At 41.7% G+C, this 27559-nt stretch overlaps 1 protein-coding gene across 7 annotated transcripts in view; it reads right to left on the bottom strand.

Moving 5' to 3' along the window:
- SEMA5B (semaphorin 5B) overlaps window positions 1-27559 on the bottom strand; it is a 279436-nt gene that overhangs the window by 83338 nt on the left and 168539 nt on the right. For all 7 annotated transcript variants that reach the window (XM_054829587.1, XM_054829586.1, XM_054829589.1 and 4 more), the window contains 2 exons: window positions 26307-26352; window positions 1503-1565 (listed from right to left, as the gene is read on the bottom strand). In XM_054829587.1, coding sequence (XP_054685562.1) covers window positions 1503-1565; window positions 26307-26352 — 109 coding nt within the window. The remainder of the gene's footprint in view (window positions 1-1502; window positions 1566-26306; window positions 26353-27559) is intronic.

Raw genomic sequence — 27559 nt, 5'->3', positions numbered from 1 at the left:
ACTCAGCTGTTCAGAGCATTATCCTCATGAAATTTTTGGCAAACTCTTTGCAGTGTGAGGAGGCAGCAGCAGTGAAGATACTCAGACCATTGCTTTCTTTTGGCATGACAGTAAAATACGATAAATTGAAATTATCCTAGAATTTGTTCAGTCAAATGCATGGTTTTATCCAGAGGTTGACAAAATAATTCTGGGTTTTAAATTCAAATTCTTCATGAAAAATGGGATACAATTTAAATCTCACAAACCTTACAATGGAAGAAAAGAGCAAAATCCTGTCTTTACACATTTTAAAGTACAAAGATTCCTTATGTCTTGGGTTTTGGAGGTTTTTAATTTTGTCCAACTTCTGTTGGGTTCTTCTTCTAGTGGCTGGGCATGTTTGGCGTTCACCTAACCCAGCCCCTTTTGCCTCCATGGTGTTTTCCAGCATAACATAGATCCTACATGAAACTCCAACACATGTTCTAGGATACCCATACTACTGTTCTCCACAGCTACATGAAGCAAATTGTTGCCTATCTGGCAAAATTCAGGCTAGCTTTTTTGTGTATATACAAGTTAATACAGAAATCACATAAAGTTTATATAATAAAATGAACGTGGTCAATGGAAGATCATATAATCCTGTGTTAAAACACTGAACTGGAACTTGGGAGAATTCCAGCATTTTGGGACAGTCACACAATGACTGTCCATGTCTAAGGAAAGATCATGTTTATCCTCTCTTATCCTTTGTCCAGCTCCTTCGGTTTAGACTGCAAACTCTTTGCGGAGTAGTGTTAAGGACAATAGGACACCCTCTCAGTTGAGGCCTGAAGATTTTTGAACAGTACCAACACCACATTTGAAAAATCAAAATATTTCCTGCTTTTTGATAGATGGCTTTGTTTTAGAGTCTCAGAAGAAGGGCAGAAAGGACCTGTGTTTGCATCAGAAATGTCCGCAAATGCCAGACTTCTGAGAGAGCATGCTTTGGTTCAGGCAATTCTTGCTTTAAACCACATTTTAGCAGATTGCACCTGCCTCTGAAGGTGCTCTGTGATATTCCACTTGAACAGACTGCAGTGTGCTAGCAGATTCAGTTCTCGTGTTCAAGCAAATTATACAAAGATGAACTCTAACTGCAAACAAGCATCGAAGCCCACGTGGCCAAATGCCAGTGGCGCACTGCTGAGTATCGAGACTAAGCCAACCTGCCCAGCCTCAGACCCCACTGAAAGACGTTACCCCTGGCTTGCCACCACTCTGCTCCTTGATGGGTCACAAATTGTGTCCTCTCCAGCACAGAAATCACCTTTGAATTTCATGCAGAGCAAGTCTAATAACCTGGACAGGAGGCCTTTGAAATGACTTGCTTGGTGGTGCTCAAACACTTGTGGTGGTGGATCTAAACTACTGCAAATTTACAAGCTCAAGCTGGTGTCAGATGCTCCCTGTGTGGATTTCACATGATGCAAACAAATTTACCCATAGCATCACTGTAGCAAAGCAAAACTTACCTCTGTTTTCCCTTTACTTTGACAGGACCTCCTGGTGTCTTCATCTGAACCCCATGCTGTTGCCTGAGAAATCAAAATGCACAAGTCACATGACAATGCCACCAACCACCATGTCTGGAGACTCCCAAAGCAAGAGCAAGTATCTCCAGCCAATTTACACAGCCCAATTTAAAAGCAGCGCTGTGACGGTGAACATGTATCTTGCTCCCACTGTGCTCACAGTGCACACAGATGATAAATAGATGAGAAGTCCAGAGGCAGAAGCAACTGGAATGTTAACAGAGGACAGACTTTAATTTACATGTAAATACAACTTCCGATCATCATTCAACTGGAAGGTCCAAGGCATAAGCCCAACATGCCAAGCCATCGCCTTCTTTTCAAAGAGGACAGTACTGTATAAAACAGCCCACTCTCAACACCAAAATGAAACGCTTCCCTGCAGCAAAGTCCAGTAGTTCTGCACAAATTTGCTGGTCTCCTTAAGTTTACCCACAAGATTGTCACCTTCTAATTAATCCTGCAGTGAAGTGAGCTGGGTAAAACAACTGGGAGCTTACAGGCAAAACCTGGAGAGATGGGAAGCAGGGACAAAGGTTGGATGGTGATTTGTGATGCCAGACAAGTGTGGTCAGATCCTGAGGTGGAGTAAAATGCGTTAGGGCTGAGGGCACTATTGACTGGGGACCGAGAGCACGTGGGATCCCCAGTCAGCTCTGACTGACTGCTTCGGAGCAAAGAGGCACCTTCCTTCGCAAGAGATGTCTTGACCAGCAAAGCTGCATTAGAGAGAACTTTTAGATTTAAAATTTTCAGCAGCATACCCAACCATTCAGTGCCCTCCGCAATTTTCCTCCCTTCAGCACTTTTTAAAAATACTCCTAACAAATTCAAGCAGGTATTGTTAGCTGGAGGTGAAAATACATATAAACATCCATACTATACATAATACATCATCCTGAAAAATAGCTCTGTTACATAGGGAAAGGCCAGGCTCACAAAGTTCAGATACAGATCCAAAGCTCCCCTCAAAGAGCCAGGATTTCTTTTTTTTCCCCAGTCTATTACCAACACAGGAAATGGCTTCAAAGTTCGGTCCGGATCTGAACTGTTCTTGAACCTTCTCACTGCAGCCAATATATTTTGTTCAACTCTGGGCTTCCATAGAAATTGTCCCCTTGACACATGATAAATCCTGTTTTTTTTCAGGAGAAAGACGGGAGACCACTAAGAAAAGGGGATGAATTTTCCCACCCCCAGCTCAGGTCCATGAAGAGACTCACTCAGAACCGCAAGAAATGTTATCACCCAGGAAATGCATTTATATACAACATTTGGGGAAGGGATATTTCTACCTCATTTAAAAAAAAAAAAAAAAAAAGGTATGTTGTCCATTAACTGAGCATTCAGTTCAATTTGCCTTGAAGTAAGACTTTATGAGCACAGGCAAAGATCTGGTGGGAGAAGGGAAGAGCACAGATCTTTCCTGGGAGTCGCTTGGGAAACTTGGGAAATACCTCCCACTGCAGTCCAATCCAGGCTGAAGGCCAAAAGCTTGTGCCTCAGAAGTGTTTTTGTGAGAGCTGGGATAAAGTCCATGCTGGAAAGAATCATTTATCCATATCCTGAGAGGGGATATGTCACTGGATGAGAGAGCTCACGTCGATAAACCATCACAAGAGAGCAAGGAATTTTGACTGATGACTCCCAGGAACCCTTGACATCTGCAAAACTGCGTAGCAGCATTTTCATCCCCAGTCCCAAATCTAGCCAATATTCATCTAACCACAGTATCCTTGCACCTTGGATCAATTTTTGACAACCTTAATACAAAAAAAAAAAAAAAAAAAATCCAGAAAAGAGACAGCTTATTAGGTGGCTCTTCTTCCCATTTCAAAAACAGAGACAGAGCACTCTCAATTATACAGCCCAGTTTACCTTAACAGTGCTTGACAGGACAAAATGAAAAGAAAAATCCTTGGTTTCTTCAGCAATCTATGCTGCTTCTCTCCAAATACTCTGGGTCTTCTGGGATTGCAGCAATGCAACAGAGAAGAATTTCGCCTCCTAGGACCTAACTCTTCTTGCCAGACACCTGCACTGCAGAGCTTTGAGGCATGTTGTAAACATAGCTCGTGTCAGAGCACTGGTCCCCTCCAGCTACGTTCTCAGTGCCTAAATGTTTTCTTTTATTAGGCAACACTGCCCTTCAGCTTTCTGAAGCACTACCTTGATGAGTCTAGTGATAACAGAAGTTCTTGGTGATGACCCAAATTACAGGAACATGTTGTTTGTGACTGCACCATTAGTCAGGGTGCACTTCATTAGAGCTAAGAGGATAATTAAGCAATATGACAATCCAGAGCATGTTTTACAAGTCCCACACATGTCTTTGTTGGGACAGGGAGGAGGTAGTTTGAGGGCTGAGTAACTCCAATGACCTCTAGTGACTCAAAGAAAATATTCATGACCCTGCAAAGCAGAATATCTTGCCAATAACAAAAATATAATTGCAAAACCAAGGACCTAATGTGTGTTTAAAGAATTGTACTGCAAGTTATGAATATGCACAAGTCAGCTGACCTACTGCCTAGCCAAGTCCTTCTGCTGGCCTCCCAGGGGCCTGCACACATCTCTGGTCATGGCCTTTGGGTTGGACCTGGTAAGAGGTCCCGAGCAGGCCCAGAACTCTCAGCTTGGGGCTCTTGAGCTTTCTAGCATTGTTTGGTTTCTTTACTTGACTGATCAGCTATCTTTTCAAATCAAAATGTCCCACCCTTGTCATCTCTGTTGTCTTGGGCTTCTCTGTGCAAACTCCTTGTGTAATGCCAGTGCTCTGCTCCCTGCATCTCACTGGTATGTCCAACCCAAGCCCCTCCTTCCCAGATGAAATTTTCTTCTTCTGCCTTAGATTAATTTTGCTCCAGTATCAACTACACCCTGGACATTTGACAGAGAAACCCTCACAAAGATCCCTCTCGTGCCCATATGTTTCTCAGTGAGGCAGACACCTACTTAGGACTTGCATAACTTACGGACTGTAAGGGATGCTTTGCACTTTCACCTCCTTACCTGATCATAGCACTTCCCAGCAGCCAGCATCTTGCACACTGACTTAAGTGCCTCCTCCCCTTTCCTCACCTCCTTCAGTAAACCAAATTAATACTATTTCTTTTTACTGCTGAAAGCTGCTTCTGCACACTTGGATGAGATACAAACTGTATCCACCAGAAGTTTTTGGTCACTCAGCTGGGTCATCATCCTGAATTTATGATTCATTTTCTCAGTTGTCTGAGACATTTAGGTTTCCCAGCTCCAGAAAACACATCTGGGATTACTTTTGTACCTCCTGCTACACGTGTCACTCAAAAGCAGTAAAGTAGACACCTCTGGACCCATGTGGCAATAAAACAGCTTTCATGGCATGGGTCACGGAAAACAGAGCCTGGATGAAGACATGACAAACCTGGGAGCAAGGCTACATACAAACACAGGACAGTATGTACTTTCTCCTAGCTGCTTCCCTACTTGCCATGTGCTCAAGCAACCAAGCAAACACTTTTTTAGGCTGTCAGGATGTCAGCTATTCCTCCCCTTACATCCTTACCAAAAGCACTCCAGCTCCTCATGCTACCTCCTTACAAGCTCTCCAGCATCTCTTCCCTCCTGCATTTCCAGAAGAAATGCAGTTTCTAACAGTTTCCCAGCCTCTTTGAGGACCTCATCTACAACCACATGGCCCATGTGCAGAATGGGGAAACACCAGGTTCATATGTCATACAAATGAAACAACCAGCTACGGGCTGCAGCTGCTGTGTAAGACAAGAGCCACGCAAACCATGAGCAGGACTGCCCAGCCACCTGTGCAGGCAGGCATGAGAGTACTAGCAACTTTGTCTCTGAACTGAAAATGCAATTAAATGTGCCATCCTTCAGCCTATCTGCATGGACACCTGCTTCTTCAAATCTCTATTTCTGTTCTTGAGTTTTACGCAGGCAGATTTTCTCAATTAAAAAAAAAAAGGAGGGGTGTTGTGTGTTATTTCTGCATCTTTAGGAAGTCACATGAAAAAGAACAATCACAGGAGAAGCAGTTGTGTACAACCACATGTATCTGGTGCAACACTGCCCAACTAGAAATTAACGGAAATGGGCCACAATAGTTAAGCTCAGTGTATATCTGAATATTCAAATGCCGCACACAGAAAGAAAGAGTTAATGTCTCTTCTAATAAATTATGAGCATCATGGTTTGCTCCCAGTTCAGACTGCAGATCAGCAGGGCTCTAGAAATTCTAGCTCATCATGTACTGTCAAATCAGTTATTCAGCACGCACTGCTGAGAGAAGCTTTCTAGATACATTTATTTAATTACCTGCACATCCCAGTGCTGGCATCCAAAATACCTACCTGTCACTAGCAAGTCCTGTTATCAACAGTTACGTGCATCCTCAAATGCTGATGTGAAAATCTCTTCAACTTCTATGGACCAGTTTTTACATTCAGGCCAGCAATTTATAATTACTTCAAACACCACATATTAATTTAATAGATTAAGTATACACTAATCCCTGCACCGTACTTGCACAACAGAGGTTGCAGGGTTTTGTGCAAAACCATAACATTGCTTTAAAACTGGAAAGCGAAGACTGGAAGAGAATAGGCTATGTGCATAGTTATCGGGTAAATTAAACCCGTTCTTAAATTCTGAAGTCTTTTATTACAAATCTGTCCATCTGTTACCAACCTTGCTTCCATTAAATAAGTAGTCCATGCAAGCTACTGGCAGCCTTGCATGCCTGCAGACAGACCCAGAACCATGTTGTTCTCTCCTGTTAGTGGAAGTGTAATACAAAAATGTACATAGTGTATGTTTGGAAGGAGACAAAAAAACCCAAGTACAGACCGACTGCAAAAAAACCCAGGGACTGATTCTGTGAGATGCCCAGCATTTCCTAAAAGGTACTGAGTACCTCAGGTTTCTGCTAACATCAGCAGAAGCAGCACCTTGTGTCCCAGCCTTGGGTCTGCAGGGATTGCTAACGGCAGGAGCTTCCATTTCCATCAACTCTCTGCAGTGCCCACAGGAGACTTCTCAATCCGCCCACGGAGTAAGAGGTGCTTTTGGTTCTCTGCGTGTGCCGTGCAGGGCACCCGAGCAGAGTCTGCCAGTCGCATCACCCTTCGCTCAGTTATGCATGAGGAAGGAGGGCAGGAGGTGGTGTGATATGACAGTTATTGTTCACTAAACCCCTGAGCTGGCAGTCATTTCTTTCCCTGTGTATTTATTTACATTTTCCTTTCCAGTAACTGTACAAGGCACTAGTATGTTCAGAGAAATGTATCTCTGGAAAATAAAAAAAAAAAGGCTGGCTTTGAAGGCAGCTTCCTGGATTCCTCATAACAGCCCCAAATCTCTGCATTTCTTATTTACATTTACAATTTTTTTTGGATCAGCTCATTTCACAGCAAGGTATGGAAACTTTTCTCCAAGTCTGGAGAGAGAGGAACATGGAGGGATGATGTTTTGCACTACATTTAATATCTGCCAAATTTAATGGAAATAAAGTACATATTTACTTACTCTACTGGACCAGTTTAGCTTAACAACATGCTTAAGGACTTTGCTAAATTGGTGTGCAGACCAAGTCCTTCACACAGTGGCTGCTCAGAGGCCAGTTCATTCCCTTACAAGATGTCAGCCTCAATCTTTTCATCCATACTGATGATCAGATTTCAGACCTCTAAAATATCACGCATAGATTCTTGCTGATAATGACAAATCCATTTTATAAGTTTATTTCTATGTTTCTATGTACTTTGCAGTCTCTACACAAGATAGCACCAATGTAAATCTACCCTTCCTTGGGCAAATTCTACAGCATTTAAAAGAGATTGGTAAGTGCTGGGTCTTACAGCACTTCTTAGGAGAAAAAAAAACTCTGAAAAAAGTACTATAGGCTCAATCCAGAAAATCCATTAAAAGATTCTTGTTTAACTTAGGTTTCTATGATGTGTACTGTAAAAACATTACTACAACACTTTAGCTACCTCTCCCCTATTTAATCCTCCAGGACTTCTCAATAAAGACTTGTCTAATAGTGGAAAGTTAAATTCCCTTTTTGAAGCATTGGCTTTTGTCTCTCAAGGACAAGACACATGTACAGTGCTCTATAAATAATAACTTATTGAAATCTAACTTCTTAATAATAAAGCACAGTAGCTTAATACCCTAGAGGCCATTTTCTTCCAACACTGGTAATTTATTAAAACTGTGATAAACATGTCTGATAAACAGGTAACTAATACCAAAAGAACATAGCGCCAAGCTTCAATAAATAGTTCTGCTACATACTGCAGTATACAAATTACAGAGCACTGCTGCGTGCAGTGACAGGTATGAGGAATGATCACAGGATTCAGTCAATTCATTGCAGGGAGAGGAGAGGGCTTGGATGAAGGGAATTGCATTGTGTTTTATCAAATTATTAATTGACTTCCATTAAGTGATCTCAGATCCTTTGAGATAGGGTAAAACTCAAGCTGTTTGCTTCATTTAAGCTAAGCACCCACAGTGCCTATCCACAGACTGGCCCCATTGCGCAGCTCTTCTGGAGTGGCTGGACAGTAAGTCAGCTGGGGAAGACCTCAAAATGGATCACTTAGAAGACGGAGGTTGGCAAACATGCAAAAAAAAAAAAAATCCATCAGTGGGTTCCAGTTCCCATAACCTTCATCTCTGAATCAGACCATCTCAAAAGTCAGCCTCTTACTACACTGGGACTGATTCTGGCCTGGCATTTATTGGCTGCTGAAGCCGGTCGCTCACTCTGTTCCTATCAGAGCAGAAGTAGATGCTACATATTGGCATAGTAAGGATGCAATAATTCATCAGAAAGAAGGACTTTTTCATTTTAAGAATGAATCTTTAACTCAGCTTCAAGTAATACCATCTTTGGATATTCATGTTCCTCTCTCTCATGAACTCTTACCACATCCTTACAGAGAGAAATGCAATAGTCTGAAGGAAGTTCCTCCACCCTGGCTCACCTATTTTACAAAAATTATATAAATGGTGTATATCTGCACCCACTAGTCAGAGACGAGAGTTTCCAGGAGGTCTGATTATGTTCTTTGTTGGTTTCATTCTTAAGCCTCGCTGATTTAGAGTCTGTCTGTCCTCCCACCTTACGTTTTCAGACTGTATGCACAGACGGACGGAGCATCACTGTAACACCGGGCGGAACAAGGGCCTCAGCCTCCAGGTATGGGAGCTCTGCTTTTTCTGATCAAGTTATCCCAGTCCTATGAGCTATTGTACATCAGCCCAGTCATGGTAACCCACTCTGTTCATGGTTCTCTCTTATCTCAGATGCAAGGTAAAATACTTGTTTAAATCCTCACGTACTTCCTCCTGCGCAGAGAGCACATCCCAGTAACACAGCTCTGCGGCGAGCAGTAAGCTTCTGTTCCTCTGTTGTGTGTCTGTCCCTACAGATACAACCCGTTTTCAACTGCAAATGTTACTAACTCCTTTTTGAGGGAAAGTTTTCAGCTGCTTTGAGTTCTTCTTGGATGGTCAATGCTACTGATTTTCTCTCTTTCACAGCTTCAAAATCCCTTGTTATTTACTTTATTATAGGAGCACGTAGAGGCATGAACTGAGATTGTGACCCTATATTTCCAGGCAATATACAAACATGCTGTGGGAGAGAATTTCTGTCTGAGAGCACGTACAAGCTAAACAGACAACACAGGGACATGGGAGGAAAGGAAAACCAGAAGCACAGAGGGGTCAACTGACTAGGAACAGCCACTGAGCATGTCAGAGGCAGAGAGGAGCACTGAACTTCGCTCTCCTGAGCACTAAAAACTTTCCTGTCTAGCACAAAATGAGTTCTTAGATAGCATTTTTTTGCTAGTATCACAAAATGCATCCACCTAATCGGTGGTGCGCAGAGGGAACGGGTTTAGAGAGTAGAACAACAGGAGAGATGCCACGCATCCTGTCCTCTTCTCTCTGAGATCTTGGGGCAAGGCCACAGTCTAATGTACAAAACCAAGTTTGAGTTTTGGTGCCTTCGACTTCCATTTGTCCTGCAGAAGATTCCATTAAACAACATAGAGTCTGTAAATCAGACATTGCCCCCTCTCTGCAGTGTCAGGTAGGAATTCACAACTCCGGACCACGCACTTCCTTATCTGAAAGGAGCATTGTATGAGGCTTAACAAATCACGGTTTCTACAGTGTACCCAAATGGAAAGTACTGTATAACTACAAAGTTTTACTACTAAAGACAATTGTCTAAAGCTTTAGTAAAGAACATTTGATACCAAGTACGAAAACTAAAAGAGCATTTTCTAAGATAAACAATAAATATAGAGAGTCACATCCAGGCTACAACCTGTACTTTTCAGCTTTTGGGGAATTTCAGTGTACAAAGGACAGGTTATAATGGAGCAGCCAGCTCAACCTTGAGGAGGTACTGTCAAATTAAAATTCATATCTGAGGCAAGCACATTGATGCTTTAAGCATACTTTCAGTAACCCTGGTGTAAACCATTTGTAACTCGATGCTGAATCCCGCGCAGGGGAGAATTTGAGCTTTTTTTACATAATGAAACTTTCTTTGTCATCCAAATTTGCAGTTTCCATAGTGCCTGTGAGCCTCCATCAGAGTGTGGGACTCCCTGCACAAGCCTGTGTAGGTAGAGCCTTGCCAAAATGCATTATAAGCAAAGTGTAATAATCTGCGAGGCATCAGGTAACAGTGGATGGCAGAGCACAGAGACAATGGAGCATAACCACACAACGAGGAAAGGTCTTGGCTCACCAGCCACATAACTCATCGTGAGGTTTTGTAATCAGAAGAGTTTTAGTACACCGAGAATGGGATTCTTCCGAGACACAAAGAGGACACGTGGGAGAAAGCAAGAGGAGAAGGGACATTAACCAAAGGGGAGAGAGAAATGGTTTTATGGGCTGATTCCAAGAGGGGTGAGCCTCTTACGGGAAGTAGTAATCAGGTCTGTGAAAGACCCTTAAAATTAATGCAAGTGCTAATGCAATGCAACAAAGGATACGCCCAAAGAAAGGGGAATCAGTGGAAGGGTACAAAGACACTGGTGATCCAGCAACACAAGGAGCTATGGATCTAGTGCTTTACCTGAACAGAAGGGCTCGTGGAAGCCAGGACTGATGCCCAGATCACAGGTTTTAGCAACAGCTCGGATTGCAGCGCTGTCCGTAAGGGTAAAGAAAGGAGTACACACTCTGCTGTGGCTATATGTCGAGCTTAGACCGACAGCTACGTATTTATGCAGCAATGTTAGATGAACACGCCAACATGTTACTTTGGAAGAAAGATACAGCTCTGAAGAAGAGAGATAAAGACGGCACTGGATTTCTGTTTCCACTATCTAGTGTTTGTATTTTTATCATTCCATGTAAAGAAAAATGTCAGTCTGTGACAATGATTTCATTTTGCTGATGATCTACTTCGTTTTGCTTGAAAGATCTTAACACTGCAATGATTTAGTTGCAAGTACTATATGGGAATTCTTATCTTTTTTTGAAGACAATTTAATCCATTGGATATTTCTATTGCTTTTAAGCATGCGAGAGCATGGACAGGGCCAAATGCAAACTGATAGTTTTAGTTAACTAGGACATTTGGCATGCTAGTAAAAAAAGACCTTAAAGATCTCACCTGTGGCCAGTTTAGAATGAATGACAACATCCAGAACTGGAGAATAGCACAGGGAATGTGAAGGAAGGATGAGTTACAGTGTTGCCTATTACTGAAGATCAAAAGCATACAGAAACTGGTACAAGCCTTTTAGCATACTGGGTAATTAACAGCCACAGTGGAATTTGGTTTCTTGCCATGTCACAATTGGTTTATAGCTTATGACAACAAACATTTACTAAACGTACTGGAGATTAGAGAGAGACATAAGATTATATGATTAATCAATAAAATAACTAAATAAAGAGGTTAAAATACACTCAGTCAAAAATTATTAAAGAAAAATTCCACTGCAGTCAAGCACAGGTCAGGAATATAAGTACAGCCGATGCACACGCAGGCGTGGTTGATGCTGGCCAGGTGGGCACCACACAGCACTATTTCTCACACCACCAGCACTGTTTATTCTGTAAAGAACAGGTTTTGTTGTGCTTTTGTCGTTCTTTTTCTTCAGTTGCTACAAACAAGATACAACAAGCTATTTAAAGAAGCAAGCCAATGAACGGAGTCACAGCAATGGTCGCTCTTGATAAAGTGGAGGCAATTCTTCCTTCGAGGCCCCTCTACCGCCAAAAGTTGTCCATCTCCACCCCTTTATGTTCTTTGGCAGAGTCGCCATTCAGAATCAAATCCCTCCTTCCTCTTTGTGAGCTCCACTGATGGATGTGACAAGACTTCTAAGCAGCCTCCTCTTACTGTTTTGCACAATGATTTCTGGAGTAGGAGGTTCAAAAACCCTTCCAGTGGACCAGCCCATATTCAGTACAAAATCAATTTACCATGGCTATAGTCTCCTTTGTATTTCTGCATCAAGCAAGGCGATTTTATTCTCCTTCATTTTTCTGCTCTGGGTTTCCTTGCCATTGTGCCTCTTTGAAGCTCACTGCTATGTAGAGATGTTAAGGGTTCTCCACTATACATTTTTTTGTGTTCCCTCCCCCCTCTGCTTCTGAGACAGGCTGGACAAATCCTGCACAGTCAACTGAGTGCATTTTTGTGCACCCACAGTAAGAGTTCAGCTATGAAAAGCAAATTTCCCATATATGCTTCAAACCGAAAATGTAATCACTGAAGCACATGTGAAACCTCTGCGTGTTATCAGCTTTCTAAAGTGGTGAAGTCTTGCATTCTTTATGCCTCTCCAGGTTACATCATTGAACATACTTGTTCAGCATTTATTTGTTTGCTTTGAGAAGGAGCTAAAATAAGTTCGAGGAAATGCCCAATTTGGATCTGATTCTCCCAACAATTAGGCTGAGATTCAGGAATCAAAATCAGCACATCCTGCAGTATTAAAGACACTAATGAAGAACTCAAGATGACATTTTCACTGTTCTGTGCCTCCTGTTTTTCTTTAGGGAAATCACATATACTGCATTAGGGGAGACCTAATACTCTTTCAGATGACAAACACTGCAATATATTCTCATTAAAATTGTGTAAGAGGTTGAACATGGTTTGAGTCCTGTCTTGGCTTGAAAAAAAGGGGGCAGTGTGCAATTAAACAAATAAATGTGCATGTGATTCAATTTATCGTATCAACATTCTTTTCTGGTGGTGCACTTAAGCTTGGTGTAGTACAACCAATAGGAAAAAAAGGCACTGGAAATCTTTAATTAAGTGAAAGATGCAAACAAAAGCTTTGAGATTACTTTAATTAGCCAAGGCTAGTTTCATGCAAGCTAGAGAGACTGGGAAAGTTTTGCAAGAGAGGCTGAAAACAGAGATCCCGCCTGGGCCTGCCTGTACCACAGGAACTTAAGTGAATCCAGACTCTCCCTCCTGTTCTTCCCCATTTTAAAGTAATAGTTTTTGAGCTTCAAGAATATGGGCAAAAAATTCTAAATCCTCAGCTAAAACAGAGTCTCTGTACTTTCCCTGTTCAATACAGCAGATGTATGTCTGAATCTCCATTTGTTTCACATACCTAGAGAAAGAATCCAGACTCCTGTTCCTAGACAGCAGGATTTTGACGTGTACTGTGGAAGCACATGAAATACTCAGCTGCACTCTGCTAGGCATTTCTGCTTAAAATTAAATGGCAATCCTTGCCCCAGTGAGCCTGAATCCTAGGTTTAAGGTGAAAGACAATGTATGGCTGCAAAAAACAGGCAGAAAGAACCAGAGGGAGCAGTGAGATGACTGATACTTGCAATCAGGGAGTACATGTGACCCACAGACAAGCGTGGTGCAAGCTTCCCAGGAAAGTGTTTGGCAACCCACCTAGATACTGACCTTTAGACTCTCTGGCTTCTATGGGGTTTGGTGCTCAGCATCACAAACTGTCAGAAAATGTCACTTCTGATAAATCACTAATATCCAAGAGTAAGTAGGACCTTTCAGATGTTACCAGGCTGGGCTGGAAAAGGAAGTCAGCAATGAAAAGTCCCCTATGTTTCATAAAACAGATTTCAGTATTTTTTTATTGTTCTATAGCTACATTGTGCATTACATATCTGCTTTCCTCTGCCAGGTGCCTAACGCTCTTGATAAGCTAATTACAGCCTTCTGCTTATTTCATGTCAAGCTTAACTCCCCAGTCTGAGCCTAGCCTGCAGTTCTGGCGTGTTTTTTCCTTAATCTAAGGCCATCTGTGCTCCATCAGCAAGGAACACTTAAATACAGAGAAAGTGAAGAACCAACAGTGTTGAATTCCCTGTTCACTGCCCCCAACCCCTCTCCCTAGCATTTCCAATTAAGTGTGAAGCCAACATCCATCCTGTTCTAAATACACTGGAAGGCTCTGAGCAGGCTACAGTTATCTACAGATGCAGAAACACTTTTCAGTGGTCAGTGGGGAAATGACAAGCCAGAAAGGACCTGAACCTCTCCATTTCTTTACTTCTTTACATCAAAAGCTTCACATGTCAAATACCATCACATCACCAGCAATACATGTGGTGGTTGAATTCAGCACTTGATCAATGTTAAATCAAATAGAGAAACAAATAATCAGTTGGGGGAAAAAAGCAATGGGGTTGATTTATCCAGAATCTAAAAGATATTTCTCAAGTTTATTGCTGCAAAATGGAAGCGCCCAACGATTTAAATCAAAACTGTACCGCAATGTTAGGGAGCATGGCTCTCTGCCTCTCTCCTGTCCCACCACCAAAAGCTGAAGTGCTTCTAACCCCTACTGTCCCCTTGCCGCCCAGCCCAGCTGGACACCGTCCCTGCCTGCTGCCACTGCAAGCGGCCAGAGCCCCACCACTGCGCGTAGCATCAGTCCACCTAGCTTCCTCCTAAGGCTGGGAAACAGATGTCATCAGACTCCCTGCTTGGTCTGTCACAGTTTGCCTTGCTTCTGCCTCCTCTTTTTCAACACCAGACGTCAGCACCTGATGCCATAGTGAGCTCTGCCAAGCTTCATCTCAACAAGGAATTTATTTGCTCCTCCTGCAAAGAAGACTCCGATGCATGGGCTTTTATGCCTTCCTCCCAGCTCCTCTGTTCTGTTCTCCAGTCTGCACTCTCCTGCCAACCCAGGATTTATTTTCCAATTTCCTTCAGTTTGAGTCCTGCCCTTACAGTCCCCCACCACCTGTCTCTCCCCTCACCTCCCCTCCAGCACGTTCGCATTTGACCTCTACCGAGGTCTAAGATTCCACAAATGAGTTTTGAGAATATGCCTTATAATGAAGATGAGGGAATACAAAATGATTCTCCAAAAGGATTAATGCAGAATACTCCTTTGTGCTTCTTCTGTCTAACTCCTTTTTGGTGGTTTTCAATGCTTCCATATTTATCCCGTATTGAAAAAAAAAAAAAAACAAAAACAAAAAAACCTTTATCTTTTTCCTGCTTTGTTCTTAACTCCTCAGTAACTGATCTCACAGCAAAAGCTACTAAATTTGTAACAATTATATTAGCCACATACATTTTTTCTCCTGTCACTGTGTTTACTACTATTATATTTATGAACCATTGATCATTCCTTTCTGCCCCATGCATCAAAATCATCTCCTCTTAGGCAACTGCAGTTTGTCTCTTAATACTCCCAGGCTAACTCAAGAACTTTTTTGTTATTCTTAATAAAGCTTAAGTCACTTCTCTTTGAGCAACGTTGCAGCCTATTCAAATGGCTGCAGCCCTGTTATTCCTTTTTCTTTACTTATAAGGAATTAAAACACTCTATTTCAAAAACCTCAAAACCATGCTTTGTCTCCTGTCTGAAGTAATTAATAATTAAAATAAGGTACAGAATTTGACCCAGATTCCTGACACAAAAGTGTTTCTGATGAAAACAGTTTTATTAACCCTCCCCCAAATTCTTTCCAAGCTGTTCTCTTTTTTAAACAAATTTACAGAATTACTTATATTGTAAGTATTTTTATCTGAAAGGATACATTTTTATTGCATTTTTCCCCTGCTAGAATCCAACTACTTTTTTTTTTTTTTACATTAAAAGGTTTTCATTTAAGAAGTTTAGAAAAAAGTAGTGGAAAATGGGTCCAGTTTAAATATGTGGACATGCTAAAGTTGCATAATTGCTTACCTAGAAAGCAGAGGTGAAGATAACACCTGCTTAATATTACATGCACTGTGAATCAGAATATAACAACTTTGCAGACGCACGATGAAGGCAAATTCCCTGTATTTACAAGTGTATATCACCATGTACAATGCTAGGTCTTAAACAGAAAGCCACCTATTTCAAAGTACTTCAAAAGGACAAGTATCACTATCACAGCTTCACATGTGGAGAAAGGAAAGCACAGACTAGAGATGGCTGGAAACCACCTCGCCTCCCAGCTGTCTACAAGTGAGGCAGCTAGCCCATGCTATCCAAACTCTCCTTATAGACAACAGGCAATTTTTCTGCATATCTCCTTCCATTGACTCCCCACATTTGGTCTCCCCAATCCGAGAGTAGCCTAGCCTCTGCTCAATCACATTAATGACAAAAACCCTATCAGATAGCTATAACCATGGTCTGGCAACTTTTAGATGAGAGAAGCATTTCAGTGACAGTAGAATACCTGTAAGATCATTATTGCTATTGACTATTCAAGCTGTGGTGGCATCCAGCAACTCATTTATACCCCACATCCTCCTCCAGTGGTACAACCCAACCTTCCTCTCGCATTGCCCATTCATTAGCAGGCAACTCACAGCAGCTGTTGCTTAATGTTATTTAGCTGGAGGTTCACTACTCCTCCTGCAGCCCTGAAGAAAGGCTTTGGAGCCTGAAAACCTGTCATCTTCCTCCAGTCACCTTGACTGGAGATGCCATAGGCACAGCCAAGTTTGTGCCTGTTGATTTGTCTGTCCTCTTAGCACATGGGTTGTGCTTTCCTTGACCTCAGCCTGGGGAAGGTGGGTGAAACCTTGAAGGCCAAAGCTCTTTGAGGCTCTCAGAGGATTCAGGGAAGCTGCTACTGTCGTGCTGAGACAGTATCAATGTCCTGTGGCAGCAGTGAGCAAACTGTTCCTGTCTCTGTTCCCCAGCTCTGGGTCTCTGATAACAGCTGTGCAGGCTATCTTAGTGACTCTGTTGTGCAGCTCTGGGCTCCGGTAATCCTGTTGTATTAGTCATTCAGAACTGTTGTGTTTAAAAGAAGCTGTAAAAAACACACCAGCTAAACTGTTACTAAGAGAGAAAAGTAGGATTATTTATCTAGGGAAAAAAACCACACACACTGACGTGAAATGTATTTACTGTAAAATAATTCTTTCTTTGTAAGAGCTCAATAGTTGGTTTTAAAGGAAACATATGAGGTCATTCATGGGCCCTTTTAGAGAGGTGCAAGTCAATAAATGGTGATTTTTTTTTTTTTAATGCTCTCATTATAAATTACTGGATGCTATCAGGGTCAAACTTAATCCTGTGCAGAGAGCCAGTGCAAGGGACGTGAATCATTTAAATCTCTCTTAAGCTCTGCTTTGAGAATAAAATGAAGATATTTGCCTGTACTCTCAGTCCTTAAAAAAACCTGCTGTTTTTTTGCAGTAATTGGCCCATATACTCCATTGTTCATCTTGTAAGATGCACTCCTTTGTGTTACCAAGAACTTCTCTCACTTCTGACTTCCCAGCATGTGCAGCTCAGCTCCTATGCCAGGGACAGGTCAGGGTGCCAGGTCCCAGGTAGGCAGAGCACTTCACTGAGTGCACAGCCCTGAGAAGCAGTAAACTGCAGCACCGGCTGCAGCGGGGTGCCAGAACCTCTCCTCGGGCTCCAACTGATCGGCAACTCATCATCTCCGCAAACCTGGGCTCACTTAACGGGGAAGAGACTGTGGGAGGTATCACCTCCTCTCCAGGAGAGCATGAAGTGGCAGCTGACTGTGTGAACCCTGCGCTCGGCGCTGTTGCCACATCGACTTCTCTTAGCAAAGGTGCTGCATTGAACCCGTCCTGCGTTAGAGCCTTCACTAACGATCGCACCAGAGTGCCCTAACTGGGGCAGGAGCAACTAGGAAATGCTTACTGTGCCTCGTGGCAAGCCAGCATTCACAGCTAGAGAATAAACCTCTCCCATGTCTAAAAATACCCTGCATCCCTAAAGTAATCATAATAAAAAACCAGCATATTTTTGTATAAATCTCAGTTTATTTAAATATCAGTTTAGCTAAGGTGTAGCCTACAAGAAGAGGCTGATTTGCCTCTCAGAAACATCTGCAGAGCTGGTTTTGTTGACAGCAGCAGCAGCTGAATGCGTGTGTCAGGGCAGGGGACAGCCAGGGTGTAAGTACATGCAGATCCTCGAGAGCCTCCTGGAGCTGGTGGAGTGGGAAGCAGCCCACAGAGAAAAAGATTCTTGTTTTTTCATTTTGCAAAGATACAGAAGCAACGTTGGTGACAAGAAATGAGAAGTCCAAGGGATTTTTTTTTCTTCATTTTTTTCCATCCTCTTTCTAAAGGATGTTTAATGGTCCTGACTGTAAGTTGCAAGGAATAAGAACATTAGTCTTCATTCCCTACATATAAAATGCCTGACAGGGTTTTATCAAATAAAGAGCCCAATATGCTACTGTTATCAGTAAGTGACTTCAGCAGTTAATTAAATTCTCAGTTTCTGAGTCCCGCTCATAACGTTTGCTGACAAAGACCAAAATCCCTGTAGTAATTTTGGCTTTTAGGTGAGGTGAGGCAGGGAAGGAGGGAATGACAAGTAACAAATCACCCAGGAAAGCGGGCTGGCAATCCACAGCTGACAGTCATCGTGCAAAGCTCACTTCCCCATCTGAGTGTAACAGGGTAGTTCCCCTCCAGATGTAAATCAGCTCTGCGACCCTTGCTGGCTCCAAGAAAGCTGCCCTGCTTAATGCCAAGTATGAATCCAGTTATAGCTCCTGAACCTCCTATACGTGCTGTACAACCTTATGCATATGACCATAGAATCACAGAATGGTTTGGGTTGGAAGGGACCTTAAAGATCATCTAGTTCCAACCCCCCTGCTGCGGGCAGGGACACCCTCCACTAGACCACGTTGCCCAAAGCCTCATCCTCCTGTGTATGCGTACATACATATGTATATATAAAAATATTTGTTTATTTATTATATAATTATAATTAACAGATAATTAAATATTACATATTTATATTATTTATTGTCTTTATTTAAATGTATATACATGAGAACTTCCTATACCATGCCTAAATACTCACTTTAGAGGGCAGTTATAGTGAACACAACCAGGCAGCGCACTCTGAGCCAGTTCAGCAAATCTACGAATGCACATATTGAAATGTATTCTCACTCAGTAGAGCATGCAGCATGTTCTTAACTTGGACAATTCTCAAAGGAAAACTGACATTTATTTAAAGCTAAACCTGGGCTTAAAAGCTTTGCTGGCTACAAATGGACTCCTGACTTGGGTTCTCTCAGACAGAGGGGATGTTGTGTTCAGAAATCACTCGATGCTATGGAGTGTGAGAAGGGATTTGCTTTCTCTGCTCTCTGAATTTCAGCTGATGAGTAACATCAGCACAAGGCTGGTTCCCAACAGCTTATGCCAGAGCCTATTAATGAGTACCGTTCCCTGCAGCAGGGAGCTGGAGAAGTGCATCCTTGGAGGATGAAGTGTGGCCTTCAGACATGGCCACCGCCAGTCGACATGCTTTGTTTTCTTCCCCATCTCCCACCCCAGGCAGAAATTTCTCACTCAGATAAATCCTGGGAAGGCAGACCTGCACCTGAAAGCAGCAATCTAGCTCCTGATCAGTCATTTTAAGGAAGGGTGTATTCAGGGAGTAGATTTGATTTGGAAACCTGAAACTATAAGAATAAAAAGCTGAATTTGCCAGAAAGTTTGTTCAGCCAATATAAGCTTTATTATGGAATAGCTTTAAACCTCTAGGCTGAGAGTGAGAGGTTTTAGGTGCAGCTTTGGAAGGTGATTTATGAATAGATTTATATGTTAATCTGTTAATAAAAAATGTAGCGGACTGATAAAATATGTGACAATCATAACTCAGCTATGAGCCACATATTAAAGGCTGCATCTGCTCTAGTAGAGGTTTTGATTATGTTTTTAAATGAGGGAAATGCATTGGCCTGAAAATAAAGAAATAAATGTTTTATCTAGAAATATGTGCCATATAATTCAAAGAAGTATCTGGGAATCTGTAAGAAAGAAATAATAAACTGCTTTTAAGAGAATGTCTTCTGGAAAGTGAAGCTTATTCCTGAACATTTCAAAATGGAGTTCCTGTCAGGCAGCTCAAAGGTACATAAAAATACACAAAGTATTCTCACTCTTTCCCAAAATCACTTCCCAAACTGGATTTTAAATTGGATGATAATCTTGACACTCCAACTAGATTGAAGAAATAAACATCTCCAGCAAAGTTGGGCCAGCTTTTGAGCACCCAGGGGTTTATGCTGTTCTATCAACGCCTGGCTTCCTCATGATTTTTGAAAGGATATTTTGAAAAATGGGAATGGCTCTGGCTCAAGGATGTTTCTGCAAGTAAATCTGCAATACAATACTTTTACCTCTTTTTATTGAAAAAACACGCAGCGCTTTAAAAAGGGGTGCTATATCCCAGTTTCACACAGAAGCAAACACTGGGCAGAAACCAGACTGGTTAATTTTCCCTCCGGTCCCCACGGGCAGAGCTAGCAGTACGATTTTGGGCCCTCCAAACCCCATCTGGTGCCTACCCAGCATCTCTTGGGGATGCAAGATTTATCGATTATTTGTAAGCTTTCTGATGAGTGCCAGGGCTTCGTGAACATATTCTGAATCCTTAAAATTTCCCAGTGAAGTATTTTCACCAGGAAAGATTACTTGAGTGACAATTTGTGCTGTAAACTGTATTACTCACTGCTCCCCATTGGTTTTGTTTATCATATTTTATTCAACTATGCAGAGAAAAACCAAGTTAAACTCTGCCACCTCTCCTCACACTTTTATACACTTGCAGAGCATGTTTCTCATCAGCACACATAAATGTGGCACTACTGAGCCCTAAATAAGTAGAAAATAATGCATTTAATGCTCAGTTTGATTCAAAGTGCAAAATATGAAACCTGCTCCATTTGTTGCTGTGTGACATATTGAGGACTGATAGACAAGTTTTATTTTTATTAACTATACTTTGTTGATAGGTACTGTTGATTTACCAGTGATTATGCTACAGAGTTAAAGACCCCTCCAGGGAGTAGCAAGGAGGGAAGTGTGTCTTCAGGAGCAGCTGTGTAGTTTAAGAGCCTCATCTCTGTAGCAGGGATGTTTCTGCTTCTTAGATTAAGGGAAGAAAAATTGGAGTAAAACCATCCTTACCGGAAACACACTGGATACGTAGCTGCAGTTCATCAACTACAAGACCATACGGAAATGTTTCATCCCTATTTTGGGTTTGAAAAAATATCCATCCCAAAGCTCCATGACATTAACAGAAAAAAAGAATTGATTTCAATAAGCTTCATATCAAGCCTTAAGAGCTGACGCTGCTTAAGCATGCTGCTAGCTTTACGCTTGGGTGTAAGTCTTGTGCCTTCAGTGGGACTGAGAAGTTCATCAAGTTATGCCCTCATGACTGGGTAACATTCTCTGAAGTGCCCACATGAATATACGTGCTCTCAATTTGTAAATTTGGAGGAAAATTTCAAAAGCAAATAAAAAGTCATGTGTTTTGTAGCATTGCAGTGGGGGTAACTGGAGATCTGTAATTGGAGATGAGCCCAGGTGGTACTGGACAGTGCGTAACTCCACTGGCAATCCTACCAAATTCAGGGCTATGGCTATTGGGGAACTAACATGCTCGTGAAGTATTTTGAATACTACTAAGATGATATAACAAAATCGATCAGCATACAAACTTCACAGGGCTGGTTAGAAACCTTTTCACAGGAGATCTTCCATTTAAAAAAATCATTAAAATAAAAACGTTTTACAAAATCCTAACAGTTTCTATTAAACTTATCAGACAAGAGTCCAGAAGGAAACCTTGGATCCAGAGGGAAATTTTTGGTCACAAATAGAAAGGAAAGGAAAGGAAAAAGGATGCCCCAAAGAAACCAGGTCAATCGCTTGAGATGAAAGAAATGCACATTCAAATCCTCTCTCTTGATGCTTCAGAAAATCACTTGACCCAGAATATTTACATCCCAAGTAACCATGTGTCTATCTCCTTCTCTTTCAGATTTTCCAAAGATGTCAAAAAGTCTTGTTTTCATCTCAGTGCAAAATATCTTGGCACCTCAAAAAGGTTGGAAAAATCATTTCCTACTCAGTTCTATTGAGAACTCTAAGTTCCAGGTAAAACCAGGGTGAACAGAGGGTAGGCACTGCGCTGGGATTTATGAAATGCCTGCCAAGCAGCCTGCTTTTAAGGCACACCAGAGAATAGCATTCCTTGCTAAGAAGTCCTAATCAGCATTGTGCATTTTTAAAAATTTGCTCAAAGGCTTATGTTTTTAAAAATGACCCTTCCACCTACTCTATTAATTACAAACTCCAGTATAAAATGGACTTTTCTATGGCCTCCCTGTGAAAACTGCAGATTAGAAGCTAACCTTCTTTTCAAGCCCATGTGTAAATTAAACGGCATGTGTTCCAAGGGTACATCATTTAAAAAATATGTTCTATAAAATGTCTAATATTTAGAGCTTACAATGCATACAAGAGGACCGTTTAAAGATGGAGATGAAACACATTGCAGGGATTTTGTTTAAAAAGATGCTAAAAGATTAAGAACCGTAACCATTTTGAAATAACATTTCTTGGCTGCTGCAAGAAATTGACTGCTACATGCTGAAGTTTCCAAAATTAACAGGTGCTTTTGGATACCTCACCTGAGGCATCTCAAGATGCTGATTTTCAGAAATTCTTTAACAATGTGCCTTAATTTTGGCAAGAAAGACAGGCAGAAAAAATTGCAAGTGAGCCCCAAAATACATTGGCCCCAATTTTCTTCTGGATGTTGACAGTCAGCCGAAAAAAAAAAAAAATTAACCACCACCAAAGTTTCTCATGCAACTAAAACTCATTTGGTGAAAATTTTCTTGGGTCCTGAATGGACTTTCTGAAACACATTTTAGAAAGAGAGAGAGAGAGGAGGGGGGTGAAATCTCAAAGAAGTTGGGACATTTTGTTCTGTGAAGCAGGAAACAAGCTTGTTCTGCTTCAGTTTCTGCTCCACTCCACTCACTAGTTCTCATGTAAAATCTCGGTGCTACAGTCTTGGAGAAACAACCTCAGCACAGTCAACAGAAAATTCAAAGTCAGGAGCAAACTTTGGTAAATGGTAGAGCAGCAGGGACAAAAGCATCTAGTTCTGGAGAAGGAATCCAAGACAAAGAGCTAGGAGCTAAGAAAGGAGAAGAAATGACCCCTTTATGAAAGTATAATATGGTCCAACAGCTGACACATCCTAAAATCTATCTCTCTTCCTCCCCTCCCGTGAAATCTCAGTTGCTCTATAGGATAATGCTATCTTGTTACACAGCTCTTGTCCAGTAACTTGCCCACATAATGCTATATCTTATCTTTTAGTTTACTGCAATTCCAAGGCAATAACCTCCTATCCCAATTACATAGAGTAGCTACATGATACTCCAGAGTGTTCTTTGCTGTGGAGATTACAAAATTAAGTTTATACTAATGGCAGTCCAACACAGATTCAGGAGTAATACCATAACTTTAGCTTCTGGAACTGAAGGCTCTTAAAACGTATTTTCAGGAGTGAAGGTTTCACAAAACAATCCTTGAAGTTGATGGAGAACTCTTGCTCATTTTAATTGATTTTGCATTGGGCTTAAATGAAAGGCATCCATGGTCATTCAACAGGTAAAAGGAAAGAGCATAGTCTTTTGAAGTCTGGGAGCTTAAAACTTTTCTAAAATCAGAGAGTAATAACATGGTTAACACTGGGTTTGTGATACGCAATATTCATAAAGGGGATTATAATCCAGAAAAAGAAGAATTTATTCTCATTGGAAAGCAACGAATAAAGTAATGCTGTGATGAAAAACTTTATGGTCTGCTCAATGGCAGGAAATATTAATTTTCTAGTTAAAGAATAGATAACTGTCGAGGAAAACATGCATTAGGTAGAGTGAGCTAGTAAATCTACCCATTACAGAATGAGAGACTAAAGTACTGAATTTGCTGTGCTAGCAAGCTTTGGCACAGGGATATTGCTCCTGCAAGATGCTGTTGCCACCCTTGCTGAAAAAACAATTAAAAGTCATCTCCTTCACAGGAACACCCTGGCCTCCTCTCCTTTCCCTGACAGCTGTGGGGCTGAAATGTGCCCTTGCCTTTTCCCCACCGCGACAGTGCAGCCTAGGGATAGAGCAGATTGTGTGAAAAACAGCTTTAAACTTCACTTAACCCTGCTGTAGAGAGGTATACTCCTCGCAGTGCCAGGCTTTGCCCCACAACCAGTATATCCTGCTGTCTCTGTAGACTGTGCTCCTCATGTTCTTGCCCTCACCTCACGGAAGTACAAATGCAAGGGAGCAGTCATTTGTCAACACAATCCTGCACCTTGAAGCTGATTTAGCACCTCTGGCAACCTGAAGAGTAAGTCCCATGAGCAGAAATAAATCAGACTACAATCTCATGATGAAGAACTATCCCCAAATCAAGCCTGACAAGATCCACACTGTATTTTACTTACAAGCAAAGAGGAGATACAAAACAACCCAAATCAGAGTTGCGATTACTTCTTAAACTGCACTCTCACCCTTTATAGAACTAACTGCAAATTCCTTGCATTTCTTGTCTCCCTTTCTGATCTGATCTTTAAAACGATGCATGGCGAAGGGAAGGTGGGAGGGGGTGCCTCTAAGCCGCATCATGTGCTTTATGGAGACAAGCCAAGCAGCTACTTAGGCAACCATTAGGTCGGGAAACAATCGCTTCCATCATTCCCAACACGTGTGTCAACATAATTCCATGCTCTCTTTGTCATGTAAAAAGTCTTGGCAAAGTGACCGGATACACCCAGAAAGCGGGAGCAAACTAAGCTCATTATGTTAACCGGAGATCCCACAGCATCCTCCAGTGCCATAGAAGGAGACTTCCCATGTTTTGCAGCGTAGGAAAGGAAACTCGCTGCACTGAAAAGGGCCCAAGCCAAGCATGACTTCAGAAGTGTATTAGGGAGATTCACAATTTGGATCCCTTGTCTACTGCAATTCCAAGACAATAACTTCCTATTCCAACTATGTGGAGTAGCTACAAGATACTCCAGAGTGTTCTTTGCTGTGGAGATTACAAAATTAAGTTTATACTAATGGCAGTCCAACACAGATTCAGGAGTAATACCATAATTTTAGCTTCTGGAACTAAAGACTCCTAAAATGTATTTTCAGGAATGACAATTTCACAAAATGATCCTTGAAGTTGATGGAGAACTCTTTCAAACAGTCAAGAAACATAATTTTAAAATGTTACTGTTTTTGCATTAATATTTTGGTGAGAGTAGCATGTGCTTTTCTAAGGGACCTAAGTTAGATCAGTCACTGGATGAGAATTTACCTCCATTTTGAAATTTTAGCTGTATGTAAGCTCACCTCGCATAACTACAGAGACTTCTCTCTCCTGCATGCTCGCTGGAAGCCTTCCAGCCATGCTAATATGGCTCTGCAAAGGGAAACTCCTGCCAAACAGCAGTATCAGCTTCTCTAACTCTTTATTGTTGTCATTGGTAACTCCAGACTTTGTTTTCCTTTTAAAGGAAGATTCAATGCATTTTACAACCATTAAACATCTTTTCTTCTCTCCATCTATACTTGTAACTCCTACTAACAGCAAAAGGCTTGTGCACATGGGAATGACTCGCAATATTAGTCTAATGGCTTCTTTGCCTGGTCAGGTACAGGAGGAAGGCCCTTTATTCTGTCTGAAAAATGCTGAATACATCTTTGGTGCTCTAGCAACTGTAGAAAATGGTAAGTATGCCAGAGCATAGGCATTTATTTATTTAAAGATAAGCAGTAGAGGTTTTCACTAACAATTTTTGCTTCATCTTTCAATTCCAACTTCAGTGCAGTAGGAGGAAAGTCCTAATACTGCTGGATATTTGCAAGCCCTTTCAAACTTTAGCTGCTTTGCCTCCATCCTGCCATGGGTAACATACATTTTTCAATTCATTTTGCCTCCTGAAAGCTTGCAAGTCCAATCTTGGTTTTAGTAATGCATTCAGCAAAACACAGGTCCCCAGCAATCCATGTTCACAAAGGCCAACAGTGGCTAAAAATAAGGATGGACAAGAATAGTAAAAGCTTCTCCTACATGTTGCTGACATCTCCTCTAAGGAAAGCCAAGGATTTCTATTGATTGTTGTGTTTAAGCCTGTATCGGCCACACTACATGCTTTGTTCCTTAAGATGCCGTATTTTTGGCAGATCCTGTTACCACCCAAACCTTCAAGAACCACGAGCAGAGAGAGCTGTCCAAATGGGCAAGTGTAGAAGAGCCCTTCCCCCAGCATTATCGTTGGAGTGGGAATAAGCATCTGATTCTGACTTTGCCTTCTCTCAGCTCCATCACTCTGGGCAAATTTACACTATACATCCTTCGGAAAATGTACATCAAATATTACAGAACATTCATTAGCAAGTCAAATAAAATGAGAAAGTAAAAAGGAAACATACCTGAATAAGAGAAACGTTGTGTAGACTAAGTCTGAAGAGGTAGTTCCTGCATAAACAAGCAGAACAATGACAAATCATTAGGCTACCAAAAGAAGGAAGGGAAAAACTATAAAAGCAAGTCACAGTTTTTGGTCATTCATTTCTACAGACAATGAGCTTTTCTTGGACTCCTCTCCACACAATGCAAAAATAGTTATAGGCCCTTTGCTCATCGATGCTTTAGTGAACCTCATAACAAAGTTCTGAGCAGGTCTGGAGTGAAATAGTCTAGAACTTATAATGAAGAACCAACATGAAATCCCAACAACACAGGGACTGTTTCCAAACCCTCAAAGGGCTTTGGTTGAACTATTGTATGGGCTGTGCTCATGTTTTTGTCTGCATTCTGAGAAAGCTGGGGTTGGACAGAAGCCAGCTGGAGCAAAGCTGACTCCTGCAGTATGCTCCCCCCAAGCCTGTCCTTGTGGGCGCTCCCATTCAGGACTTGGTGGAAATGGAGGAGAAGAGGACAGATATCTGCGCAGAATCTCTTTGCACAGAAAACCAGCAGGGAACTCAAGGCAGTGACTGCAGATACTCCCAATCCTCCTGTCATCGCATCTCCACAGGCAAAGTGAGGGAATTCCTGACAGAAGTCACTGTAGCATGAGATGCCACACATAAGGTGAGCTCCAGTAGTGCTCCTTCTGCATGTTCATATCCCATCACAAATAGGAGGGAACACACATTTGCATAAATACCTATGGATGAGGTTTAGTTCACAGGATTTATGTCACATTTTTGCTTGCTAAGACAATGCAGTTACCAGGAATCAGCAGACATATTAAGCCATACGGACTTGATTGTGTGCTTGAGGGTTTTGGCCACATCTAAATTCGTATTTTTGCATCGCATCTGTCAGGGTGTCTGAAGAGCTGTGATCCTTTTCCAACATCCCTGTCACCACAATCTCCCAGAGAAGACACAACTATATTATACCAGGTGGAGTATGTTTTTGGAGGTGGCTCTAAATAGTAGAAAGTGCAGCTTTGATGATATAACTTCATCCTCTTTAGAGGTGTCAGTATACAGACATTCCTCAAGCTAGTAGAAAAGCAAGTTCCAGTCTTAGGTCAGAGAAGTCAGAGAAGTCAGTGGAAAGCTCCTATAGTGATTAAAAGGTCCTAAGGACTCTTCTGAAGAGCCTTGTTTAGGGTCTGTAGTCAGCAGTGGAATCTGCCCAAGCAAAAAAGTTATTCAAATTTCAACATATG

The sequence above is a fragment of the Grus americana genome, chromosome 6 (assembly GCF_028858705.1).
Source record: "Grus americana isolate bGruAme1 chromosome 6, bGruAme1.mat, whole genome shotgun sequence".
Lineage (NCBI taxonomy): Eukaryota > Metazoa > Chordata > Aves > Gruiformes > Gruidae > Grus > Grus americana.
The sequence above is the reverse complement of the archived record's forward strand: the minus strand, read 5'-3'. Positions and strand labels throughout refer to the sequence as shown.